The following is a 27,987-nucleotide window of genomic DNA, read 5'->3' as shown; positions in this document are numbered from 1 at the left end:
GAATTAAATTTTTGTTGCTTATAATCCACCTAGTCTATGCTACTTTGTTACAGCACCCCAAAACGACTAATGCAGTGGTATAAATCCGCCAAATTCTCAAGAGGAATGAGACAACGTTAGTCACAAAACGAGCTCCAGCTCTTATGGAAAAAACTGTGAATAAAAACTCTAAAGTAAGCTCTGTGAGGCAGAGTTACCAGAAGAATTATCCACATATAACTTACTCTTGAGGCAGTGAAATGCTGCATTAAATCACATCTATTATCCAGGCCCACCTTAACCTACCTGCTAAGTGTAGGGAAGAACCTCCAGTTTTAAGAAAGGGCCTGAGCAAGAGAGACAATCTGATGAACACTAACTACCCTAGGGAAGAAATGAGAACAGGATGACAATGAAACACAGAAGAAAAGAAGTCGAGTACTAGAGAAAGAACAATGATGCCTCTTGACAATTTTACAACCTATGCAATTTTCCCATGCTCACCAAATTTATTTATAATCATAATTGTACACTTCTGGTAGCAACAGTGGGAATGCAGGAGGTTAAACCTCTGTAAACCTTGATGGTGGGGGTGGAGTGTGCACAAGAGCTATCAAGTGAGTGCACAAAAAACTAACAAGTGACTAGGAAGCGGTTAACAGCTAGAATGCCAGTGAGGCTCTCTTCACAGGAGAATGCTGAACTTCCTAAGTCCACCTATGCCAGATAAATGAGTCAAAAAAAAAAAAAGGACTGGAAAAACTTCCAGAAACAAAATATCACCCCAAAATGGCAATGGAAATAGCTAAATTACCTAAGAATTGGTTTAGCCAGCTTCTTCATTCTCTACCTTGTACTGTGAAGATAAGTGGGGTTTTTTTTTTAATCCCTTATATTTAGAATTTCCAAGAAGTTGCAAGATGGCATGCACTTGGGAGAAAGATCTCCAATTTCTGCATATCCTGTCCTGGGACAGCTTTTCTTCTAGACTATCTTTTCAATAACATTTGTAAAACAAATAGCCTGGGAAGCTAGAGACAGAGTTTCCCTCTGGGTCAGAGGAGAGATTTGCTTCCTAACCAGAATAATAAAGATATTTCTCCTACAGAGCAAAGGCTGGACAGGTTTGCTAGCTCCCCCATTAAAAGACAGAAGTTTCCTAAACTCAGGGTTCCTCAACTGTGACACAGCCCCAATGAGTACACAGCATCCACCAGGGCCTACCTCTGCATCACCCCATGGGATGTAAGGGGACGGACAGCCCATTCAAACCTGAAGGTCATACTGTCTGCTGGAGTAATAAACTACCTAAATCCATTTGAGCTCCCTGTCTCCTTCCAGAAGAATCTATGGAAGTGTGTGGCAAGCAGCTGTGGCAACCTAGCAGCTGTCACTACACTGTTCTCTAGAAACCATTTAATTGCTTGACATACACAAGCCCTGCATGGCTGAAGCTATCATAACTTTGGACGCGGCTGCTATGGAAGGCAGTATAGCTCAGATTCTCTTGGTTCTCAAACAGAATAACCCTAAGCACCCCAGGGGTGACTCAACAGTATGCCAAGAAAAACATGACACACCATCCTAAAGCAGGAGTTATATTCAACTGAGAGTACAAAAAAGAGACAATTACATTTTTTAAATAAAAAAATTAATAGATAATGGAATAGAAAGCAAAGTTTGCAGAGTGCTTTAATATAAAACATAAGATCACAAAAACAATCTGAAAAATCAGGTGCTTCATGCTGCACCTATAGATCCCCAGAGGAACGCATCCATTCTCCTGCCTCAGTATGAGGAGTACAGATAGAGCCATAGTTAATTAAAAGGAACAGCTTGGAAGTCAATTCTGAATTTCAACATTGGCACAACTGCTAGCTGCATTATTCAGGGCAAATGACTTCAACTCTATTAAGCTCATCTGTAAAATAAAATTGTACCGGGTTGTTGTGGTGCTTAAATGAGGTAATACATATAAAAAACAGAACATGGCATATAGTGGGTATTTAATAAACGGTAGTTGTTATTGCTTTATTATAAATTATGTTGAAACATACCAACAAAATGTAAGTACTAGTGTCTGTTTTAAGTAAATCTAAACAATTACATGTTTTTAAAATAATTTTCAAATTTCTTCTTCAAGCTCAAAACTACTAGTAGCTGCTGCTCAATGAAAAGTTTGAGATTTCTTCAGATTAATAAAGGAGGGAGAAAAAAACATAAGGCTGTATTTTAATTGATGTAGTTTCATATGTTGTAAGTATAGGTGACAGACTGCAAACCAGAGAATACAATCTTTTAACCAATTTCCGAAAAGCATCATTATGAAGATGAGTGAACATTCAATAGATGTGTTTCAGCACTCAATATGTGTGTGTGTGTCTGTGTAAAATATTGTTTTAACACTAGGAAAAGACTAAAACATGTGTTACCATGCTTTGTGAAATAAATAAATTACAGGGAAGACATATAATGTGCAAAATCAGAGTTTCACCATACTAAGAAAATTACGAAGACTTCAGTGTTATTGACGAGCTATAAACAATAAATGAGTAATGATAACGTGGGTACATTTTTATATCTATGGGCCTTTTCGAGAAAAATTTTCCACCAGTATTTCGTATATATAATCTAAAGTTCATTATTTACAAATACATGGATGCAAATAAACCTCTATTTTTAATGAAAATCAGTTGCTTAACTGATGAAAAGGCAGAACTAGCAGGGTAAAATTTTAAAGCTGAGTTTAAAAATTAGAGAAATAAGCAGCACTAAAGCAACCAGATCAACACACAAAATCCTTGTGCAGCACAAAACAGATAATGAATCATACACAGGAGTGTAAACCGTGTTTAAATACAGAGAGAAAGAGAACTTTTTGATCAAAATTCCTATAAAATAATTCCAATCAATCGAAAACATTAACTGTGTATCCACTTTAAAACCCTATCCCACTTGTGAGGTGACACATGTCATAGCTAGCGCAGGGACAGTCCCAGTCTACTCCTGTTATCTCACCAAAATTATTAATTGCACCTTTTTTCACAAGTATCCTGGTTTGGACAATAAATTATATGATTACCCTACTTCTAAATACCTGGCTCCTTCTGGCCATAAGCTATTACCTTTGCCCTGGTGCAGATGTCAGGATGATTACACAGATATTCTGAGACAGGTAAACTCAACTTTGTGAGTATGTATAATGTTGTTTCATTATCATTATGCTATAATTTGTTATCTCAAATTCATATAGTGAAATTTCCTGATTCTCACCTCAGTTAGTCTTATTAAGGAGTATATATTTTGTATGAAAATAAATTGCCCATACATTTTCCAATAGGTACGAAGAAAGACTATATAAATGAAGGTAAGAAATTAGTGACTGAAAGAATTAAGTTGCTTACCTATCATATAGTACTTGTGCAAAATACAGAGGCATCTAGGACAAAAATATTTCAACAATTGTAATGGTGCAAATACACTTCTGTTTCACTTATTCTTAATCATATATAATAGCAATAAAAGAGATTAAGAAATTTAATTTGTATTCCTAGTTCTCAATATTTGCTCATCCAATATATAAGTAATCATACAGTACTCTTCAAAAATGATTTACCAAAAAATTGTGGAGTCTACAGAGTAGACATACAGATTGCCAACAAACACATGAAAAGATGCTCAACATCACTAATCATCACAGAAATGCAAATCAAAACTACAATGAGGTATCACCTCACACAGAATGAGGCCATCATCAAAAAATCTACAAACAATAAATGCTGGAGAGGGTGTGGAGAAAAGGGAACCCTCTTGCACTGTTGGTGGGAATGTAAATTGATACAGCCACTATGGAGAACAGTATGGAGGTTCCTCAAAGAACTAAAAATAGAACTACCGTATGACCCAGCAATCCCACTACTGGGCATACACCCTGAGAAAATCACAATTCAAAAAGAGTCATGTACCAAAATGTTCATTGCAGCTCTACTTACAATAGCCAGGACATGGAAACAACCTAAGTGTCCATCGACAGATGACTGGATCAAGACGATGTGGCACATATATACAATGGGATATTACTCAGCCATAAAAAGAAACAAAATTGAGTTATTTGTAGTGAGGTGGATGGACCTAGAGTCTGTCATACCGAGTGCAGTAAGTTAGAAACAGACAAACAAACACCGTATGTTAACACATATATATGGAATCTAAAGAAAAAAATGGTTGTGATGAACCTAGGGGCAGGACAGGAATAAAGATGTAGAGGAAAGACTTGAGGACACAGAGTGGGAAGGGGAGGGATGAAGTGAGAGAGTAGCATTGACATATATACACTACCAAATGTAAAATAAATAGCTAGTGGGAAGCAGCTGCATAGCACAGGGAGATCAGCTCGGTGCTTTGCGAAGACCTAGAAGGGTGGGATGAGGGGGAGGGGGTAGGACAGAAAGGGTAAGAGGGAGCCTCAAAAGGGAGGGGATATAGGGATATATGTATACTTATAGCTGATTCTCTTTGCTGTACAGCAGAAACTAACACAACATTGTAAAGCAATTATACTCCAATAAAGATATTAAAAAGAAAACTGTGGAGTCTAAAGCAGGTCTACTTGGATATATTTACTAAACAAATAGTTACGTCTTCCTGAATGACTAAAGAAAGTAGTCAACCAGAGTGCTTTACCAGAAAACCATGAGGTTAAAGTCTGGAACGGAATATAAGAAAAAAGTAAAGGATAAGGTAATCTCCATTTACTGAAAACTGGGGGAAAAAATATAAAAATACATGACAAAAGTTTACCCAAATTCAGAAATTAGAATTTATTCATATATTTTAAAATCTGTATCATCTTCTTAATGAAAGCTGAAATTATACATGGCTTTCATATTTACCAAAATGACTTTTATTAAAAATGACATAAACCTAATTCAACCTAGCTTGGACAAAAAGAGACTGTATAAGTACATATAACAAGGAAGGATGGAGATAAATCTGGTTTCAGGAATGACTACATCCAAGAACTTGACCGTGTTGTCGGTACTCCCTCCAGCCACAGGAGGGCAACAATTTTTATATCTAGAACAAAGACCAGCACTGAGTTAGCGTTCAAATATTTAGTGAATCTGTGAAAATCTCTTTATCTACTTAGCTTCTGTATATTAGCATTTCTCATGCCAGCAGTGATAGGCAACCTAAAATCCCATCCTTCCAATTTCATACACAATCAGCAAAGCAAGCTACCAGTGCCATTTAGAAAATCTCAGTAAATGACTCTAGGTCACTCGCCCAAGCCTGTGGCAAATACAACAAGTGGGATGAGTGGTATGACCATCATGGCCTGGTAATATATTCACCCCTGTGGCCCTTAAAGAGGGGATTGTTAAGATGAAAACAAAGAGGAGGGAAAGGAGGGACAGCCTACAGAGGACAAAAATAATAGGCACCACACCTTCTTTACTATGTCCTTTCTTACCAGCAACCCAAAGACAAGCAAGCCCTTCATCTCAGCAATTTCACAGCAGTTTTCTGTTCTATGTATGCCACAGGAGCTCCTCCTTACCTAAGTATTCAATATGTGCACACAAAAAATACAAAGTTGCATAGAGAGGCAAAAAAGATCTACGGTATATTCACTAATGAACCATCCGTTTACAAAAGTAATGCCTATGCAGACGTCCATCCTCATTTCACCCCAGCACCTATCCCAACACACCATGTCACACTATTTTTTTGGTCATTACTACAATTCACTGCAATCTTATAAATGTCAAAAGATTTCATCAAGTTGATTTTTTAAACTGATGCAGAACTACTCAAATTATATGCAAAACCACTGACAAATGAGTGTCAGAATTATAATGGGTAACACATGAAAAGAGAAGACCAACTAGGAGGATGACATTAGGTACTTCAAAAGAGAATGATATGAATATCAAAGAACTGAGAGGCACCCCTGAGAAAAGTGGTAAACCTGAAAATATTTTTATGAAAATGACTTCCAGAATCATACTCCAAAAGTCAAGCATTAACTGAAGATGTCTGACTATGCTATCATATAATTTTATTGAGAAAACTCACACCAAAAAATATGAGCACTTATTCATTCCTTGTTCATTCTAATAAATCATGACTACTTTCAATTAAAAGCTAAATTTTAAGCATATGATCAATTGAATAAATTTTTATAATTTTAATTTTAGATAATTTCCCTTCTTTAAAATACTGTTCATCATTTTAACTAGATTAATAAGCTGGCCTCTTTTCAATTACTATTTAATTTCAATTAAGAGAGACCTTGTGTACCTAATGCTTGCCACTACTTAGAGTGTTAAACAAATACTTAAGTAAGCACCTGATCTGAGCAAGATACTAGACTAAGTTCTATGGGAGATTTGAAGGTGAGTAATATAAAGGACAGTATGCTAACATTTGAGAGAAGAATTTTAAAATGTGCTGTGATAGCACTAGGAGAGAGATCAGTGGTGGCTAACTAAAGAAACAATAGTTAGGAAATATTCTTTTTAATTGAAAAAATATTAAATTTAGTGCTCTTTTGAAAATAAAGCTTCCCCTACTGCCCTGAAATACCCTTCAATTCTTTCATTAAAAGGAATGATAAGATGTGAAAGCTGAAAGGCATATCTGATCTAGCTCAACTCTAATTTTTTAACTAACAGAAGTACTGTGACCCAGAAAGTCAGAGTGGCTTAACCAAAAGGACAGGGTCAAGAGTTAAAAGAACTATGACTAGGGACTTCTGTGGTGGCGCAGTGGTTAAGAATCCGCCTGCCAATGCAGGGGACACGGGTTTGATTCCTGGTCCTGGAAGATCCCACATGCCGTGGAGCAACTAAGCTCATGCACCACGACTACTGAGCCTGTGCTCTAGAGCCCGTGACCCACAACTACTGAGCCCACGTGCCACAACTACTGCACCTGCACTCTAGAGCCCCAAGCCACAACTACTGAGCCTGTGTGACACAACTACTGAAGCCCACACGTCTAGAGCCCGTTCTCCGCAGCGAGAAGCCACCACAATGAGAAGCCTGCGCACCACAACAAAGAGAAGCCCCCACTCGCCAGAACTAGAGAAAGCCTGTGCACAGCAACAAAGACCCAATGCAGCCAAAAATAAATAAATAAATAAATAAATCTATTAAAAAAGAAAAAAAAGAAGCTTAGAATGCCATTGAGAAGTGCAGGAGAATCTAAGGTAAGAAAAGCAGCTACCAACAATCTCAGAGCATGGGATTCTCAAGAGCTCACCTGGAACTCTTAGATTTATTTCTTGAAGGCTTCCACCAAGTTTCTTCATCTGTAACAGCTAAGTGAGTAGTTGCAATAGGCTAAACAGTGTGCTCCCCTCCAATCCCTGCAAGATGTTCACATCCTAATTCCCAGAAACTCAGAGCATGTGACCTTACATGGTAAAAGGAACTGTGCAGATGTGATTAAGTAAAGAATCTTGAGATGAACAACAAGGTCCCATGGTATAGCACAGGCAACTATATTCAATATCCTGAGATAAATCATAATGGAAAAGACTATAAAAAAGAATATATATACATATATATTCAATATGTATAAGTGAATCACTGCTCTACAGCAGAAATTAACACACTGCAAATCAACTACACTTCAAATAAAAAAAGAATCTTGAAATGGGGAGATTATCCTACATTAGCCGAGTGGGCCCATTATAATCATTAGGGTTATAAAAGAGGGAGGCAAGAGGATCAGTCAATATAAGATGTAAGGATACATGCAAGAGGTTGGAGTGATACAGGTAAGAATCATAAAGAATTCAAGCAGCCTTTATAAGCTGAAAAACACAAGGAAATCGATTCTCCCCTCAGAGTTTCCAGAAGGAACACAATTCTTATTACCACACCTTGACTTTAGCCCAGTGAGACTGACTTCAGACTTCCGATCTCCGGAACTATATCTGTATTGTTGCAAGCCAGTAAGTTTGTGATAATTTGTTACAGTAACAATAGTAAGTGAACCCAGTGGTGTCCAGGACATTCCTGGCTGATGCTGCAAACATCTGCCCATGAATCTGCCTCAACTACTTCTAAAGAACAGTGGCCTCTCCCCCTTTCTACCTTTCAATTCGCAGAGGCAAAGTAACACAGACCCTCACAGGGAAGCTTGTGATACAATCCTGATGACTCTTCCAAACAGGGTAGTGGACGATCAGCATAAGCCAAGGGGCAATCTTTAAGGCCAGGCTAGAGATGACAGACATCACTTCCATTCACATTCCATTCACCATGACTTCGTCACATGGCCCTAAGTAAATGTAGAGGAGGCTGGGAAATGTAGTCTAGCTTGTGTCTATGAAGAAGGAAGAACTGATATGGTAAACAGCTCTGGCACAACAAACAATTTAGAAAAAAGGTAATAAAATCTGATAAAAATATGAAAGTCACAGCAGGAAAGCAAGATGAGAAGTAGCTCTCTAAAAGCTGTTGACAACTATGCTTAAGTATATGCACAAACACAAGTCACTATTAAAAAGATATATGTATCTCTCAAAACAGTATAGGATAATACCATATAAATTGTCAATTTTATTAAGGCATTATCTTGATATTCTACACTATTCTCACTCAGTAATAAGAAAGTAGACAATGGATTCCATAGTATTACTTTTTTATAATACCAGTCTGTTAGCAGCTGAATGAAGGGAAGGTGCTAGTATGAATATTTCAAGTGAGACAAGAAATCACTTTTATTTTATGTTTTAGCGGATAGTTAAATTGAAACAACATGACTATCCCAATTTAGGTATCTTCCCAATATTCTCTACAATATTATTAAGTGCAATTTATAAATGCAGGGTCCCTTGCTATGAGGCTAACAAAGATATATAAAGTAACAGCCATAAAAGTGGAAGAAACATCTGAACTTAATAATTTTTCTATTTTGAAACCCTGAGTAAATATCTGAGAGAGGAACAGTGATTTATCCTATAATGGAGTGAGTGGGAGGGAAACATTTCTATAAAGCAGTTAATAGAAGAAAATTTATTTTAAAAATATATTCCACTAAACAATTAAGTTTTAGGCAGATTGAAAATCTCTTTTTAATTTTAATTGTAAGTTTCCCATGTGAAAAAGAAAATAAAATGTCTATTACTCTTTGAACTTATTTATCAGTTTAACTGGTATCCTGAGGCTGCAAGATGAGTGAGCTGTTTATAAAGTAATTTTCATCATTTCCAACTACTTATTTTTGTGAATAACCATTTTCTCCTTACTATGCAATTTCAGAACTATGAGCTTTAAAAATCACTGATGGTTTCACTCCATCCTCAGAGGTTCAGCTTGTTCTTATTCTTCCCACCGTACAGCATCCTCCCTTCCCAATTGCTCTTGGACCACAAACTCCAGCAGCAAACACGCAGACAATATCCTTACTTCACCAGCCTCCACCATTACATAAAGTCGGATTCCTGTAACAAATCCAGATATGGATATATGCACGTACATACATGCATGCTCATCTTCTTGAGCTCCTGCTTTTCTGATTGAACTCTGATACTTCCATTTTATTATCACTTCAATTTTATCACTTCAACTTTACAACCTTACCAGAAGTCTTATATTAAATAATGTTGTCCTATACACTGACTATCATAACTGTTTATGTTGATTTTATAAGCCACCACTTAAAAATACGGAAAAATCTAAAAGTGCAAGCTCACCTACTTTACTAGGTAGAATTCTAAAAAAATCCCCAGAGACCCATAACCCTTATATAATTCCCTCCTCATGAGTATGGACAAGACTTGTGAACATGACGGAACAGCGCTTCTATAAGTGTGTTACCTTATACGGCAAAGATGTACAAATGTAGTCAGTTAACTTTTAGTTACTCACAAGGGAGATTATACTGAGCGGGCCCAACCAAATTAGATGAGCATTTCCAAAGTAAGTGAAGAGTCAGAGACATGAGCCTACTGGCTTGGAAGAAAGCAAACAGCCATGTTTTAAACTGACCATGGAGAGAGCCACACGGCTAGGACCTGAGGGTGGCCTTAAAGAGCCAAGAGAATACAGCCAGCAAGAAAATACGCAACTGGGTCCTTAAAACTGCCAGGAACTGAATTCTGCCAACAACCTGAGTAAGCCAAAAAGAGGATCTAGAGCTCCAGATGAGAATGCAGCCTAGCCACACCTGAACTTCAGCCACACCTGTGAGCCCCTAACAGAGAACCCAGACTTCTGACCTGTAGAAACTATGAGACTTTTAAAAATGAGTTATTTTTAGTCATTAAATTTGCAATAATTTACTATGCATTAATAGAAAACTAATACATTCACAAACCACCTTTGTATTTATAATAGCAGTGCCTCTGTGTTTTCTGAGTAAAATTACCTATTCTAGCTATTTAAAATGGGTAATTCTAGGCAAATTACCTAATACCTCTTCTAGCTATTTAAGACTGTATTCACTGTTCTAGACCTCCCCGCCCTACCAGCTTATTCCTCCTTCTTAGTCTACCTTCCATTTCACAGAGAAAACATCCATCTCTGCCAACAAAAGAACAAATGTGCCTGCAACTGCACCCGCTTCTTTTATCCATTTCTCCCACAGAAAGGTAAGAGACGTCAATACTCCTTGGAACAATCCAAAGAGCTTAAATTACAGAGCACTAACAGCTCCAGATCTCAGTATTTAAAAAAATAATGGTGGATTTCTCCAACGTATGGGTTGGCAGGGAGACTCTGCGCATCCTATTCACTAGAGGACCCAGGCTGATACAGCACCCACTGCGTCAAACATTCCCAGTCACCGCGCCAGAGGGAAAAAGACAATGGCAAGGCATGTAATGACCCTCGGAGCTTCTGCCTAGAACTGACATGTGACACATCTGCTCACAACTCATGGGCTAAAGTCAGTCTTGGGGCCATGCCTGAGTTCACAAGAGTAGGAAAGTGCAATCCCATCACAGGCATGGAAGAAAACCCAAAACTACCTGTGAACAGCACTGAGAACTACCACCACATTCGTGTATGAAGCTAATTCCACCTGCTGGTCTCCGCTTCCCACTCCTTGCTCCCATCCTCTCAGCCACCTGGCTCTACTTCAGTTATCTTCCCTCTCCATGTCAACCTCTTCTCCAGCTACCACTCACTTAACTCACCACCCATTCACAGCAAAAGTGCTTCATGTGAAGAGTTGGCTGTGTCTACTTCCTCACGACCCACTCATTCACTAACCCACTCACTCCTTTCTAGTTTCCACCCTAGCACTGCAGTTAAACTGCTCCGCCTAAATCCAAAGGACTCTTTACAGTTTTTGTTTAGCCTGTCACCATTCGTCTCTGTTGACCTCTGTCTTGTTGAAACATTCCTCTCCTGTGACATCCACAATCTGCTGGGTTTCTTCCTAGTTCTCCAGCAGCGCAGTCTTGGTCTCTTTTGCAAACTTGCCTTCTGAAGGACAGTGAAATACTGCCATCCCTGAGGGTCTGCATTTGCTCTTCCTTTTCACTCTGTATACTCTGGCGTGGGGATTTTGAACCACCACCAAAAACTCAATTCCCATTGATGCTAATGATTTCCAAATCCATTTCATCTTCAGCCCAGATCATAGGTCCATATCCAGACATTCCACTGCCTCTCAAACACCTGTTTAGATTTCACATGGGCATCGCGCACATCCTTAAGAGTGAACATGTTATCTTCCTTCCAAAATCTCTTCCTTCCCGTTTCCCGTTTCAGTAAATAGAATTTCCCTTTTACCAAGAAATGTAGTCGTTATTCTTACCTCCTTTTCCCTCATCCCACACACAATCAACCACCAAGAACTGCCTCATCTGGCTCCCAGAATTCAAAACTCCAGTGATCATTCTGCATTCTCACTGCCACAACCTTCGACAAGTCATCACTGCCTCTCACATCCAGTTCTGCTGTAGCCTCTTGAGCAGACTGCTGCCCTTCCTCCAACTTCGCATCCCCACCTAAGCTAGTTTCCACAGCAGGCCCAGAGCAACCCTCCTAAATATAAACCTCATCCTCACCTCCAAGATAAAACCCTTCAGTTCCTCCCACGAACTTCAAGGTCAAGTCTAGACTCTAACATGGCTTGCAAGGTCCTTTGGGATTTGACTCTGGCTTCCATTCCAGCCTCAACCCTGCCACTCCCCCACCCTGTGCATTCTAAGCTGAGCCATGTCGAACTACTTTGAGTTTCCTGAATTTGTTGTGTTTTTTCATACTTCTTGACCTTTACTAGTACTATTTCTTCTTCTTAGAATACTTCTCCCTTCATTAAGCCATTTCCTATGTGTATCTTCAGTTTTCAGCTGACCCCAATGTGCTAATATAACACCACGGCACCCAACAGTTCCCAGTTTATGCATTTCTCACACCATACTATAATTGCCTATTTTCCTGTCTGAATCTCCTACAGGACTATGAGCTATAGGATACATCAGGACAGTGGCTGTCTTGTTCACCACTTTACCTCCAAAATCCAGTATGGTGTCTGACATGTAGTATTCATCAACAAATATTTGTTGGAAAAAAGGAATGGTAGATCACATTTTAGAGAAATGTCAGTGACATGGCCCTTTATTCAGTAAGGTGCTGTATTTTAGGAAGATGACACTCAAATACACTTATTTTCTACCATTTATTTCAATACTATTATTTCTATTTAAAACAATCAAAATGGACGTAATATGAAAAACATTTACAACGTATTTAAGAAACCAATAAGCGACAAACAATCATAAAACATAAAAGACTCATCTACTTTGGGCTTCTGTTATGATTATGATGACACAGACAAGTAAGACTAGGAACTTCCCACACTAAAGAAGTTTAGATTTTAGTAACAAATCAGGAAGAGAATACAGAGAGGTCCCTAGGATCATCTACTTACCACGACAGGATGGAATCCTGTGAAAATACATAAACCAAAGGACTGCAATCTGTGTAGAAAATGCCATAGGGCTAACCTAACCTAATTTTACATTAGTAGCTTTACAAAGAAAAGAGATACGAAGAAAAGGAAAACAACACCCTATTTCCCTCACCAATTCCTTTTTTAGATAATGAAATAGGTTTCTTTTATTCTGCTAATATGTATCTTGAACACTAGAGGCCAGTGCTAATGATTTTACTCAAATTACTACTTTTCTAAGTTTTCTTATCTATATGAATTACTGCAGATATAGCACATACGCTGTATTCTGAATACTACAGCAATGTACAAAAATAGCTTATTGTTTTAATTTGTGGCTTTGTAGATTACATATTTGAAACAGGCAAATATAAGGCAAGTATAAATCTAATTGCTATCTGATAGGCAAATAAAAAAAACTGAAATAGCTCTGCCACAATTAGTTTTGGTTATCCTCTGTGGATCATATAACTCAAATTGTTGAAAACTAGTATAGTTAAGCTTCTTTATGATAAGGACATTGTAATCAAATAAGAGCAGAACTATTACTAAGATTCAACCTCTAAGACATAAAATTACCTTTGATATACAAAGAAACTACCATAAATCATTCTATTACCATATTTCATATAATCATACCATCTAGAAAGGATTTAAGCAAACGTTTAATCCAATAGTTTTTAACATTTTAAAAATCTAATATACGTTACAGATGCTCATGCCAGAAAAATCCATTTATGCCATAAATGAAAAACGTTTATAATTTCAGACAGCCAATGGGAAACTTTCCCTATTTTCCCCAGATTCAGACATCATGATCTTGTTCAATGTTCTCATTTTACAGTTGAACGAACTGATGCTTCAAAAGGTTAAGTGCCTTGCCCAAGAGCCCAGAGTTTATATCAAAGAAACTGGAACCCACGTATCATTTTTCAGAACTAACTTTCATAAAACCCTTAACATTTTGTAACGTTCGCATTTTATTTCATTTCATCTTCAAAACAACCCTATGCGAGGAATTATCTCTAGTTTATAAAGAAGGAAATTGTGGTCCAAATAGATAATTTGTAAAGATAAACAATGGGGCTAGAATTCACATTACCTGCTTTTCTCATTCTAATTCCATTCTATAAGACTACCAAACAGTAAAATAAGAAAAAAGACAATGAGAAAGCAAATGACCAAACCAAATTATACAGAGTGTCACAGGCTTCATTAAACGCCAAAGAAAAGTGACAACTGAAATCAATAGCAAAGGGCTTCCCTGGTGGCGCAGTGGTTAAGAATCTGCCTGCCAGTGCAGGGGACAAGGGTTCAAGCCCTGGTGCGGGAAGATCCTACATGCCGCGGAGCAACTAAGCCCGCGCACCACAGCTACTAGCGGAGCCTGTGCTCTAGAGCCCACATGCCTACAGCCTGTGCTCTGCAACAAAAGAAGCCACTGCAATGAGAAGCCCACGCATCACAAAGAAGATCCAGTGCAGCCAAAAATAAATAAATAAAACAAATAAATTAAAAAAAAATAAAAAATAGGGCTTCCCTGGTGGTGCAGTGGCTGAGAGTCCGCCTACCTACGCAGGGCACACAGGTTCGTGCCCCAGTCCAGGAAGATCCCACATGCCGCGGAGCGGCTAGGCCCGTGAGCCATGGCTGCTGAGCCTGTGCTCTGCAACGGGAGAGGCCACAACAGTGAGAGGCCCGCATACCGCAAAAATAAATAAATAAATAAATAAAATAAAAAATAAAATAAAATCAATAGCAAAAAAAATAGTAGAGGTGATAGTGGTGTTCTAATAATCTATGCTATCCATCATTCTGGTATAAAGCCATGTAAGGGTCAAGTCACAAATGTCAAGGGTGGTGAGCTTTTGAAAAAAAGATATAGGAGTGAAGTCAACAACATGTCAGCATAAGTCAGCCCTCATTTTTATCCTTCCCTCCCCTCAACAACAAAAATTCAGCATCCATCCAAAAGCAAAAGTACCTCTGTAAGAGTCGTGGGATCCAGAAACCCAAATTGAACTGACTGGTGAAGTACTATATCTGTCAAAGCAAACGTGCAAAGTCTGGAAAAGGAAACCACTTACTCAAATGTGCAGATACCAATGTAGGGAATCAAGGAACACGAAAAATCAGGTAAATATGACACCACCAAAGGAAACTAATAAAGCTCTAATAATGGATACTAAAAAAATGCAGATCTATGAACTGTCAGACAACCCTCTTAAAGAAGTTTAGTGACCTACAAGAACATGCAGACAGACAACTAAATGAAATTAGGAACACTATGCATCAACAAAACAAGAAGTAGAATAAACAGAAATTAAAAAAAAAAACCCAAACAGAAATCCTAAAGTACAAAAATATAATAACTGATCAGAAGAATTCAATAGAGAGTTTCAAAACCAGACTCAACAATGGAAAAGAAAGAATCAGTGACCTGGAAGATAGGACAATTGAAATTATCCAGTCAGAAAAACGAAAAGAAAAAAGAATGAAAAAGAGCGAAGAAAGCCTATAGGAATTATGGGACACAATGAAAGGAACAATGTTTGCATTATGGGAATTCCAGAAGGAGAAGAGAAAGAAAAAGAGACAAAAAGTATAGTTAATGCAATAATAGCTGAAAACTTCACAAACCTGGGGAGAGAAACAGACCTCTAGTTCCAAGAGGTCCAAAGGACTGCAAATAGGTTAACCCCAAACAGGGCTACACTGAGCACCTGTCAAACGCTGTAAGAAGTCAAATAGGAAAAGTAACCATGACCAAATGGTTACTGCCAAATCTTTAATCATCTGAAGAAAGGAACGATGACATTTTCTCAAGAGCCAATTTAGTAGCAGAATCTGTCACACAGGAAAATTAAGTATTCATGAAAAATTATGCATATCAAATGCCTTTAAAAGTTTCTTTTGTAATGCCAAATCAACTTATGCTACTCATGAAAATTCACTTTGGAAACATAAAACAAACCACAGAACATCCTGCAGTCATTCACCAATATCAGCACCAAAGCTAACGTTCAATAAGCACTTACTATGTTCCAGGCACTATGCTAAGTATACTTTAGAGGATTATCTCATGTAAGGCTCACAACTCTATAGTAGGGACTAACAAACTATCTCCACTTTACAGATAATTTAGAGAGATTAAGTATCTCGACCAAAGTAACTTTACTAAGCATTTACCAAGTACAAGGCACTATGCTTGAATATGGAAATACAGATACAAAAATAAACCCACAACCCTTCTCCTCAAAGGGCTTGTAGAACAACAGTAACGAGAGACAATAGGCAATAATTCACTTAAGTGCCATAAAGAATAAGCACAGACATCTATCTATCTGAGCCGGGGAAGGGGTACCCTGCTTAAGTTAACACTGGAAGGAAGCATGTAACAGTGGTGAGATAGAAAACAGGAGAGTCAGACAAAGGCTCACTCAGGAAAAGCACTCAAGAGCATGCAAAGAATGCTGGATTGCATCCTAGAGCCATGTAAAGACCCCCCCCCCCCAAGACAGCATTGGCTAGGAAGTCCCAGGGGACGTCTTCAGCTGGGGTGAAGGAAGGGGTGTTGAAGAAAGTCACAACTGAGTAAACGTTTGAAACTAAGTGAATGTGCCCGGATTTCTGGCTCTGGCAAAGAGATGTATGACAAGGCTTTCCTTAGCATTAGGGACTGTAGAAAGCACTATTTGGGGAAGAAAGGTGGAAGAGAAACTTACATACTTTCGTCATCCATGTAGGTTACAGAGTTCTGACTCTTGTGACTTAGGCTTCCCTTAGACTAATTTCATTTATTTAAACAGCTTCATAAAGAAACAGATGGCCTAATTTTATAAATTATGTTCTCAAAGGGGTCAAGTCTAAGCAGTATTAATAGGTTTGTTTTAGAGCTGCCAAACCAGTAATCATTTTGAAGTTTACAAAACAAGTACCCATGAAGAAGTTCAGAAAAGATCAGCCATGAAAAGACAGAGGAAATGACAGTATACTTAAAGTAATAAAGAGGGGAGGGGCAGAGACAAGACAGCATTACTGAGCAGGAAGATGCAGAAATAGCAACTCTGGAGGCAGGAAAACTCCCTCCTAGTCCCAGCTTTGTTATTTAGCCTGAAATCTGACTTTCCTGCTCTATCATTCTATAACGCAGTGTTTAAACACCACACACACACACACACACACACACACACACACACACACACACACACGCGACATTCGCTTTATGGTTTGGAATAGGCTCCAACATCAAAGCCTGTGACTCACGCTGCTCTCCGTAGGAAGCTATGCTGAATGAGTGCCAAGATGATGGTGTTACACCTTGACTCAGCCACTCTTTCTCCCCATAAAGGCTCCAAGAGGAAAAATGCACAGGAAACAAGAGCAAGACACAGCAAAGCCACTCCACAAAGCATTGCACAAAGCCTGATCTTTGAGGAAGGTCCCAGTTTTTCTTTTGCTTAATCTTAACTCAGATGTTAACTAAAAGAACATTATTAAAACATGATCATTTTAAAAATAAAATTAAGTATCTTCCTGAATTTTATTTCGCATGTCTTTACAATGAAACTACGTACCAATCTATTACCCACACAAAAGCAAAAGGAATAAGTATTTCTTAAAAACATTCAAACAGAAAAAAGCATACAGCAAATACATCTTGGGCATACTTACTCTCTTCCACTCTGTTCTTGGGCTAATAGTTTTTAAAGCACATAATAAATTTATGCCCAATTTCTTTCCTACAACGTTTTGGACATAACTTTTGAATAGAGAATTTCAATTCATACAATAAAAACAAAGTTATTTTAATAAGAGGAACATGAAAATGCACTTCAATGACACCGAAACATACACAAACTTCTAATACTAACAACTGATATTTAAAGACTGGGGACAGCTATACATACTTAAATGGTCCTCCACTAATATTTAATAACTAATTCACAAAGAGGGCCCGGTTACTAAAACATAATGTAGAAAGAGTTCTTTGGGGTAAGGCTGTAAACTAACAAGTTGTACAGTCATGGGTAAAACCCTTAATCCAAGAGGACCTTCCTCAGTAGAACGCTTTCAAATACAAAAAATCAGAAATTCAAATTGAAATGTCTTAAACAATAAGAAAGTTTATTAACTCATATAACAAGGAGTCCAGAGTTGAAGCATTTACAAGGCTAGTTAAGTCATGCCATCAAGTACCCATGTTCTTCCCAATTTTCTACTCTGCCAGCATAAACTTACTGGTTTTGCCCTCAGGCTTGTACTTTTTGTGATTACAAGATGGGTTCAACAATGCATCACATTCTCACACACATATCCAAAGACAGGAAGAAAGAATTACCCCACTTTGGGTCCTTTATGAAGAAGGAGGAAACTTCCAAAAGCCCCACATAATTGTATCATGTGATCACTCCTAAACCAATAATTTGCAGGGTACTGGATAATCATGATAATCTTTGACTAATAAAAATGATTGCTTGGGGCTTGGGATAGTCCCAATTGCTCCTACTACTTAAATAAAACCAAGGTATACTGTTAACAAAGACAAAGGTAAGGCAAACAAAACTCCGTCACAATCACCAAGATGCTGTGATGATTACGAACAATTGAGGTGAAATGCCTGGCATTCTATCAACTCTCCTGTTATGTTTTTTTTCATTTCCTGAAATAAGCCTTATTTCCAACTCCCAAGTTTGTTAAATTCACTAAATTACAGGACAGTATCTCATTAAATTTAACATGAATAGTAAACAGATCTTACAATTTGTAATCAATCTTGTACCTTAAGTTTTACCACAAAAATCATATGAACTAACTTTCCAATGGTTTGCTTTGTTTCTAAGCAGAGAAGACACTGAACCACAATATTTCTCCAAAAGTTGAGTCAAATCATATTGACAGCAATATTAAGCCATCTCTAAAAATACACATCTAAAATAAACAGTTCCATTTAATAAAATCAGTACCACAATTTATCTAACCTATACTCAAGTGCCCCTTTTCATTAAAGATGGTTGAGTTCTCATAGTAACATACAGAGGAAAGAAAATTTCCTTTTAACTTCCAAACGTCAAACTAGTTAGGTATCTTGATATGAGCAACCAAAAATGTAATAACAATAAATGCTAGTAAAGACTTCCTTTTATTCTTAACTTTTTTCAACTCATTAATGGCTTCAGGATGCTATACTTCTAAGTTAGGACTTTTATCACATTGTGAAACACTCTGTAACAGAAGTTCACTGTTGACACTGACCTTTTTCCTTCTGACATTAAACAGAGAGACAAGCAGGCAAGCAGGCAGAGAGATAGACAGATATCAATTACTATGAAAAAAATACTGTCTATTTTTCTGAATAATATATTTGAAATTTTACTATTCAAACTAAATATTTATGTTTTACATATCTACATATAATAGAGGAATCATATTTTTGCAAGATGCTCTCCTTAAATCTATGTATGACTCTGCTAGAAATTATGTGAAGTCAGCCTCTCTGTGTACAACGTGCAAAACATAAGAGCTACAAAGATATAGTATTATATATGGCAAGTGATTACTTAAAAAAAAAAATGAGGTTAAAATTTGTTCCCCATAAAACAGCACTGCTGACAGCAATGAGAAAACAGATGGGCCAGATGGGCAGAGGAAAGGATTGAGAGTTCCCTTTTAGGTATGCTCAATTTTTTTTCTTTTTTGAATTTTATTTTATTTATTTTTTTATACAGCAGGTTCTTAGGCTCAATTTTAGAAGCTGCAGAAATCTTGCCAACGGACAGAATAAAAACTGGATAGAGACTGACGTAAATACTACCTATTTGGTCCACACATACTCATGCACACAGTGTTACATTTGTTCATGATCTAGCAGGAAAAGAGTTACTCCTATACTTAGCCAAAGGTAAATCTATCTTGGTGAAATTAGCATGATGCTCCAGGTGGGAGTCTTACGGAAAGAAGCAATCGTCACATGGTCTAATACACCAAACAAACCTGGAGACTACTAAGGTAGTCACAGGCATACTGATCACACTCACATCCAAACTCATTATTTAAGGCTAAAGAGAATATGCACAAGTAAATGCAGCCCAAAACAGTTAACAAATAGCTGATGAATCTGTGGCTCAAGTTTCATGTTTCTGCCCTTTCCCTTTCTCTGTGTCTTCCACGTAGAAGAGAACACATATAGAAGGGGCTGAACATGCTGGTGTTTTGTGTATGTGGAGGAAAATATCCTGAAGTGTTCCCTTTTGACCCAGGTTAGATCCCTTGCGTAGGCAGACGGTTCATCACGGTTTCTACAAAACTTGCAAGGACAAGTACTGACTGACTTTGTTCTAGGCTATCTGTTCAAGGATGTTTGTGTAGCACACAGCTCTGCTAGACACTGTCCCTTCTAGAACAAAGATCAGGTTTGTTTACTTCCCAATTTAATAAAGATAGTGACTCCCTCTAAGGCTGAAGTCAAATACATTTACTGCCCATCATGAAAGATTTGGGTTCCATAAGCTCAAGGTCCTCTCCTGCTCTGAAATTCACTACATTTGCAGGTGTCAGCTGGCCTGCATCACCAGCACAAACGCTGATACTCTGGCAATTCTATTACTGTAATAACCTGTCCGCCTGTGACCCAGGAATCCCATGCCTTCTGCCATTATCCATGAAACTGCGGCAGGCTAAGCCTCAAAGTTATTGACAAGCAGTTTTGGCCATTTTAAGTAAGACCTGTCATTCCCAATTACTCTTCAAGGAGTTACTGTACACAAAAATCTAACTTAGCTGACACAGCTGCCTGACATCAGCATGACAGGTGTATGTGTATACATATCAAAGTATAATTACTATGTGTTTCTTTACGTTGTGCTCATATGTTTACAAGCTATTTCTTCCACCTAAGTTCTCTGCTTAAAGGTAAAATCAAAATCCATCTCTTACCTCCATCCTCTCCCTATCATTTGCTAAGACACTAAAGTCTCTATTTCAAGGCTGTGTCACTAAAGAGTAACTGGATATATACATCTCAGTGTAAAGTGTGCTTATAGAAGTTATCTCAGAGGCAACTAATAACACTACTTCTCTCTTAAAATATATCTATGAGCTGCTACCTACATGTTGTAGCCTGTTCGCTAATCATTTTCTTTGCAGAAAGTATAAATTATTATATTATAGTTGTCCTTCAGTATCCAAGGGGGATTGCTTCCAGGACCCCAGCAGATACCAAAATCTGAAACTGCTTGAGTCCCTCATGCTACAAAATAGTGTGGTACAGTCGGCCCTCTCTGTCTGCAGGTACAAGACCCCCGGATTTGAAGGGCTGACAGTAGCTGCTTTTGATGATGGTAAAGTCATTAAGTCCACTGGAAATCATTACAGAATTTGAGCTTTTATTCTACTATAAGAGGTCATTAGAGATTAAAACAATTCTGGTAAGTGTTAACAATGTAAGAAATAGAGAAACTGTCAAAATAATGGAAACCCATGATGCATCAGAAATGCAAATGATATACTACTAAGAAGCTAAAGTCTCCCACAAATCTGTATCACTTAACATGAGGATTCAAAAATCACTTAACATGACTTTATTCAATGTAATTAAGGAAACTGACTATAAAAATCTCCCGTCAATTTTCTGTGCCTATTTAACTATTTCTCTTGACTATATTCTTAAATAAAGAATATGACAAAATTATTTTTTGATGAATGAAAATGTGTTCATTTAGAAACAGATATATACCTATATATGTAGACACACATACACAAATCCATGAATACTACCAATTCTTCCATGAGGTAAAATCTCCTCTTGGGAAGTTCTCAAGCAATGTTAGAGTTTGGAATTCTCAGTGTTTCATAATAAAATAAGTAATGAACATTTTATTCCATAAACTATACAATTTACAATTATTATAAAGTCAGTTTATTTGGCAAAAAATTTAATTTGAAAAAATTTTTTATTACATTTTAGGATCTCATTACCATGTCTATCTTTCGTTTGAATGAAGAATACATAATAGCAGCTACCAAATTACTGATCATTTGTTATGCTCTAGGCATTGCACTAAACACTTTAAATACAGTCTTATTTAATCCCAATGACAACACTGAGATGTAAGTATTACACCTGTATTTTTAATTTTTTTTTTTTTTTTTCCGGTACGCGGGCCTCTCACTGTTGTGACCTCTCCCGTTGCGGAGCACAGGCTCCGGACGCGCAGGCTCAGCGGCCATGGCTCACGAGCCCAGCCGCTCCGCGGCATGTGGGATCTTCCCACCCTGGGGCAAACCCGCGTCCCCTGCATCGTCAGACGGACTCTCAACCACTGCGTCACCAGGGAAGCCCTATACCTGTATTTTTAAACAAAACTAAAATTCAGGGAAGTTAAGTGGTTTGATGTCAATTAGATAGGATATGAATTGTAACTGGACCATCAGTTCTATTCAAAAATCTATGGTGGTAACTATTACTGTCATAAATGTTACTTCCTTAAAAGCAACTAATGTCCAATTCCTGATTCCAGGTTCAACTTTAGATTTCCGTTTGGGCTCCCCAGAACAAAAGAATACACAATCCATGCCAAGTCAACTATTCCAGTACTTATGTTTGTAATATTTATTGTAGTAAATTAAGTTCCAGCTATTATATTTTCTGGCTCAATTGTGTCAAATCTTATACTGGGCAACAGGTTCTAAACTAAGCAAAAAAAAAAAAAAAAAAAGCAGCAGCAGCCGCCACATATGATCAAAACAACTCTGGAATATCCCTAGAAAAGTAACACACTTGTGACCAATATTTCCAAAAAAGAATGTTTTTCTTCCGGTATTGGAAGAGATCATAGTTCTTTTGTTTGTTTTTTTGTTTTTTTAAAGAAGATGTTGGGGGTAGGAGTTTATTAATTAGTTTATTTATTTTTGCTGTGTTGGGTCTTAGTTTCTGTGCGAGGGCTTTCTCTAGTTGTGGCAAGCGGGGGCCACTCTTCCTCGTGGTGCGCGGGCCTCTCACTATCGCGGCCTCTCTTATTGCGGAGCACAGGCTCCAGACGCGCAGGCTCAGTAGTTGTGGCTCACGGGCCTAGTTGCTCCGCGGCATGTGGGATCCTCCCAGAACCCGTGTCCCCTGCATTAGCAGGCAGATTCTCAACCACTGTGCCACCAGGGAAGCTCGAGATCATAGTTTTTGAACTGAGTACCAGATACTGAACTAGACTGCATTTCAGAGACATAAAGTAAAGTATTAAACATATTTAATTATTAAATTACTTAATACTTAAATATGTTTAATAACATATTAATATGTTAATAAATGTTAATTAACTATTAATTAAAAATTAATTTGTTAATATGTTAATTAATAAATTAATTAAGTATTAAACATATTTAACATAAAGTATTAAAACTTCTACTATATGTTATTTTGCTTTTTTCCTTAATAAAATATGTGTATTCTACAATATCACCATGTAGTATCATCAGGCTCTCCTATTTAACAGAAATAAAAGTTTTGGAAGACATCCTTTTTAAATCCGCAACAATTTTCTCCCTAATTTTGCATTTTTAAAATAACCTTTATAAAATATATTTAATGGAAATAGGTGTATCACAATTTATAATTACACTAAATTAACAAATGTCACATGTTAAAGTAGTCTTACAATTGGAGATGCTAAGACGCTTTGAAGATGTACACTTTTTAGACTTTTTGGGGCTTTTTTTTTTTTCCTCCCAACTGAAAGTTACCATGGTTACAATGATCTCTCTAGGAGATAAATCATCCGAATTTGCATGGAGTTCCTCATTGTTTTTAATGCCCTCTGCTCTGGTAAACTACACACACAAAAAACTACTTTTCAAATCTTCTCCCTTTCTCAAGAAAAACTATGCCCACAGCAAACATCATTCTCAATGGTGAAAAACTGAAAGCATTTCCTCTAAGATGAGAAAGAAGACAAAGATGTCCGCTCTCGCCACTATTATTCAACATAGTTTTGGAAGTCCTAGCCATGGAAATCAGAGAAGAAAAAGAAAAAAAAGGAATACATATTGTAAAAGAATAAGTAAAACTGTCACTCTCTGCAGATGACATGATACTATACATAGACAATCCTAAAGATGCCACCAGAAAACTACTGGAGCTAATCAACGAATCTGGTAAAGTTACAGGATACAAAATTAATGCACAGAAATTTCTTACATTCCTATACACTAACAACAAAAGATCAGAAAGAGAAATTAAGGAAACAATCCCATTCACCATTGCAACAAAAAGAATAAAATACCTAGAATAAATCTACCTAAGGAGGTAAAAGATCTGTACTCAGAAAACTATGAGACACTGATGAAAGAAATCAAAGATGACACGAACAGATGGAGAGATATACCATGTCCTTGTATTGGAAGAATCAATATTGTGAAAATGACTATACTACCCAAAGCAATCTACAGATTCAATACAATCCCTATCAAATTACCAATGGCATTTTTTACAGAACTAGAACAAAAAATCTTAAAATTTGTATGGAGATACAAAAGACCCCGAATAGCCAAAGCAATCTTGACGGGAAAAAACGGAGCTGGAGGAATCAGACTCCCTGACTTCAGACTGTACTACAAAGCTACAGTGATCAAGACAATATGGTACTGGCACAAAAACAGAAATATAGATCAATGGAACAGGATAGAAAGCCCAGAGATAAACCCACGCACCTATGGTCATCTAATCTATGACAAAAGAGGTAAGGATATACAATGGAGAAAAGACAGTCTCTTCAATAAATGGTGCTGGGAAAACTGGAGAGCTATATGTAAAAGAATGAAATTAGAACACTCCCTAACACCATACATAAAAATAACCTCAAAATGGATTAAAGACCTAAATGTAAGACCAGACACTATAAAACTCTTAGAGGAAAACATAGGAAGAACACTCTTCAACATAAATCACAGCAAGATCTTTTCTGACCCACCTCCTAGAGTAATGGAAATAAAAACAAAAATAAACAAATGGGACCTAATGAAACTTAAAAGCTTTTGCACAGCAAAGGAAACCATAAACAAGATGAAAAGACAACCATCAGAATGGGAGAAAATATTTGCAAATGAATCAATGAACAAAGGATTAACCTCCAAAATATATAAACAGCTCATGCACCTCAATTTTAAAAAAACAACCCAATTCAAAAATGGGCAGAAGACCTAAACAGATATTTCTCCAAAGAAGACAAACAGATGGCCAAGAGGCACATGAAAAGCTGATCAGTATCACTAATTATTAGAGAAATGCACATCAAAACTACAATAAGGTATCACCTCACACTGGTCAGAATGGCCATTATCAGAAAATCTACAAACAACAAATGTTGGAGAGGGTGTGGAGAAAAGGGCACCCTCTTGCACTGTTGGTGGGAATGCAAATCGATACAGCCACTATGGAGAACAGTCTGGAGGTTCCTTAAAAAACTAAAAACAGAATTACCATATGACCCAGCAATCCCACTACTGGGCATATACCCACAGAAAACCATAATTCAAAAAGACACACGCACCCCAGTGTTCACTGCAGCACTATTTACAAAGCCAGGTCATGGAAGCAACCTAAATGTCCATCAACAGACGAATGGATAAAGAAGATGTGGTACATATATACAATGGAATATTATTCAGCCATAAAAAGGAACAAAATTGGGTCATTTGTAGAGACGTGGATGGACCTAGAGACTGTCATACAGAGTGAAGTAAGTCAGAAAGAGAAAAACAAATATCGTATATTAACTCATATATGTGGAACCTAGAAAAACGGTACAGATGAACCAGTTTGCAGGGCAGAAATTGAGACACAGATGTAGAGAACAAACGTATGGACACCAAGGGGGGAAAGCGGCGAGGGGTGGGGATGGTGGTGGGATGAATTGGGAGATTGGGATTGACATGTATACACTGATGTGTATAAAACTGATGACTAATAAGGACCTGCTGTATAAAAATAAATAAAATTAAATTTAAAAATATAAAAATAAATTTTAAATATGTTGGCAAGGTTCTAAGATAAAAAAATTAAAAAAGAGAAAAACTATGAAATCTAAGAAATGTATATAAATACCAAATGCTAGGCAAAAAAATCGTTATATTTGTAAATACAGTCTTAATTTAACAGTGGTTCTTCATCAAACCTCTTACTATACCACCACTAATTTCACTAAGGCCTATTTTTATGTTAAAGTAAAAAAAAGTTAAAATAAAAAAGTTGAAGGCAAAATACTGAGTTCAGAGTTGTTTCAGGCAAGGAGTAAAGAGAAAGAGAATCAGAGTTACTTGTGTGTGAGGCTGTTTTTTCACTCTTTCCACCCAGCTGTCAAGAAAGTTGCGGTAATATTTGAAACCCGAATTAGAGCCACGTGTACGTAAATAAAACTTCACCAGGAAAAACTACTTGCAATTAATATGGAGAGACACTCTCACTAAAATGAGGTACAATTAGAAACCTTACATTTCCAAAGTATTTTTTTTTCTAATCCCACTAGATCAACCATCCAAGGTAGAGATGGATAACTGAAATTCACAAATAACTCTACAACTACTTTAAATACGGTCAGTTACTTCAATCCGCGTGCTCATCAGAGTTACTATAGGACTAAGATTGAAATCAGGTGATCTGAATTTCACAAATAAACTTGCGCAACCTAAATATGAGGTTATTCGCACAATTATACCTTGAGTTTAATATAAAGAAAAATATACAGCTTTAAAAATGTATATAAAATACAAAATAACTTTAAACACGGTCTCAATATGCTGTTGCCTCCTGAAACGGATAACGAAGAGAGCAGGGTAATAAACACAAAGGACAACTCGTTCCTATAGGTTTGAAATACTCCTAAACGGTATTTTCACATCCAACACACTCTTTTTTACTGACTCGACAGCCCCGAAACTCTGCCTTCAAGTAAGGGTCAAAAACGCTCCGTGTCTTAAAGGTGTGAGGTGCTAGGCGCACAAAAGACGATGCTTCGTTGTTTTTTGAGAAAGCACTGGGCAACCCCACTTTTGAAACTGTGGAGCCCAAAGGACTTGCGCAAAGGCCTCCCAACCTCTCCCCAAAACAGCCATCGCCCACACCTGGCGGCCCGGCTGCCTAGCAACGCGGGAAGGCTGCCTATGAACGCGGCCCGCCTTCCCGGACCGGTCCTGGCCCTCCCGGGAATGCCCAGAGGATTCATTCTACCTCCTTTTTCTTCTGTCCTCCACCGAGCTGGATGCAGAGAAGCAGCAGGAGGAGTAGAAAGGGAAAGCTCCCGGTGGGCAGATACCGCGGTCGCCGCCCCGCCTGCCTCCGGCGTGAAGGAGCGCCCCTGGCACCCATCGCCGCAGGGCCGTGTCTCCTCCACGCTCGGTAACCGTGTGCGCCCAGCTCCTACCGGCGCCCTACACCTGCCAGGCCAGCCGCCGGGAGCCCCCTGACCGTCCCCGCGTGGATGCCTGCGGCCTTGCCAGGGAGCCGGGAAGCACCGGAGGACGCGGAGGAGGTAGCTGACGGAGCATCCGGTTCACTGGAAGAGAAGACCTGGAAAAGCCCAGGATGGGGCAGGAAGTGGGCGTGGCGAGGGAGCCGGAGCTTCCGTGCACGCCGCGCTGCGCTCTCGGCCGGACTCCATCCGGAGACCCCGGCAGCGGGGGGCGCGGCTTTCCACCTCGCCGATCTGAACCGTAGGCTGTCCTGCCACTGAAGCCAACACCGGGTCTCGGGAATATGCGAGGGTCCTGTTTATCCAACACTTTACCTGGAACCAGAGACAGACATAATTGCCTTCTTCGATGATGGAGAAGGGCTTTGAGGAATTAGTAAGGATCTGGCCCTTCTAGCTAATGGCAATCTGATCCCATTGGGACATTTTTACTCAACAGTAGTTCAAAGAACTGAGTGATATTGTGATAATAGACATCTTCTATGCCTGTCTAATTATTGTGAACATAGTTTCTTAGCACTTAACATAAACAAAAATCTAAAATAAGAAAGTGATACCGAATATTCTCATTCTAGAAATAATTCTTATCCACAGATGCATAACTAATTTTTAAAAACTTTAATTATTTCTACAA

At 38.0% G+C, this 27,987-nt stretch overlaps 1 protein-coding gene across 6 annotated transcripts in view; it reads right to left on the bottom strand.

Annotated features, from left to right (window-relative positions):
- TUSC3 (tumor suppressor candidate 3) overlaps positions 1-27,466 on the bottom strand; it is a 182,134-nt gene extending 154,668 nt beyond the window's left edge. For 4 of the 6 annotated variants that reach the window (XM_067721965.1, XM_067721968.1, XM_067721964.1 and 1 more), the window contains exon 1: positions 27,113-27,466. In XM_067721965.1, the coding sequence (XP_067578066.1) occupies positions 27,113-27,250 (138 nt within the window). In that variant the 5' untranslated portion in view covers positions 27,251-27,466. The remainder of the gene's footprint in view (positions 1-27,112) is intronic. The other 2 variants (XR_010939597.1, XM_067721966.1) reach the window with 1 other exon arrangement.
- Positions 27,467-27,987: the final 521 nt, after the last annotated feature.

Source organism: Pseudorca crassidens, chromosome 21, assembly GCF_039906515.1.
Source record: "Pseudorca crassidens isolate mPseCra1 chromosome 21, mPseCra1.hap1, whole genome shotgun sequence".
NCBI lineage: Eukaryota > Metazoa > Chordata > Mammalia > Artiodactyla > Delphinidae > Pseudorca > Pseudorca crassidens.
The sequence above is the reverse complement of the archived record's forward strand: the minus strand, read 5'-3'. Positions and strand labels throughout refer to the sequence as shown.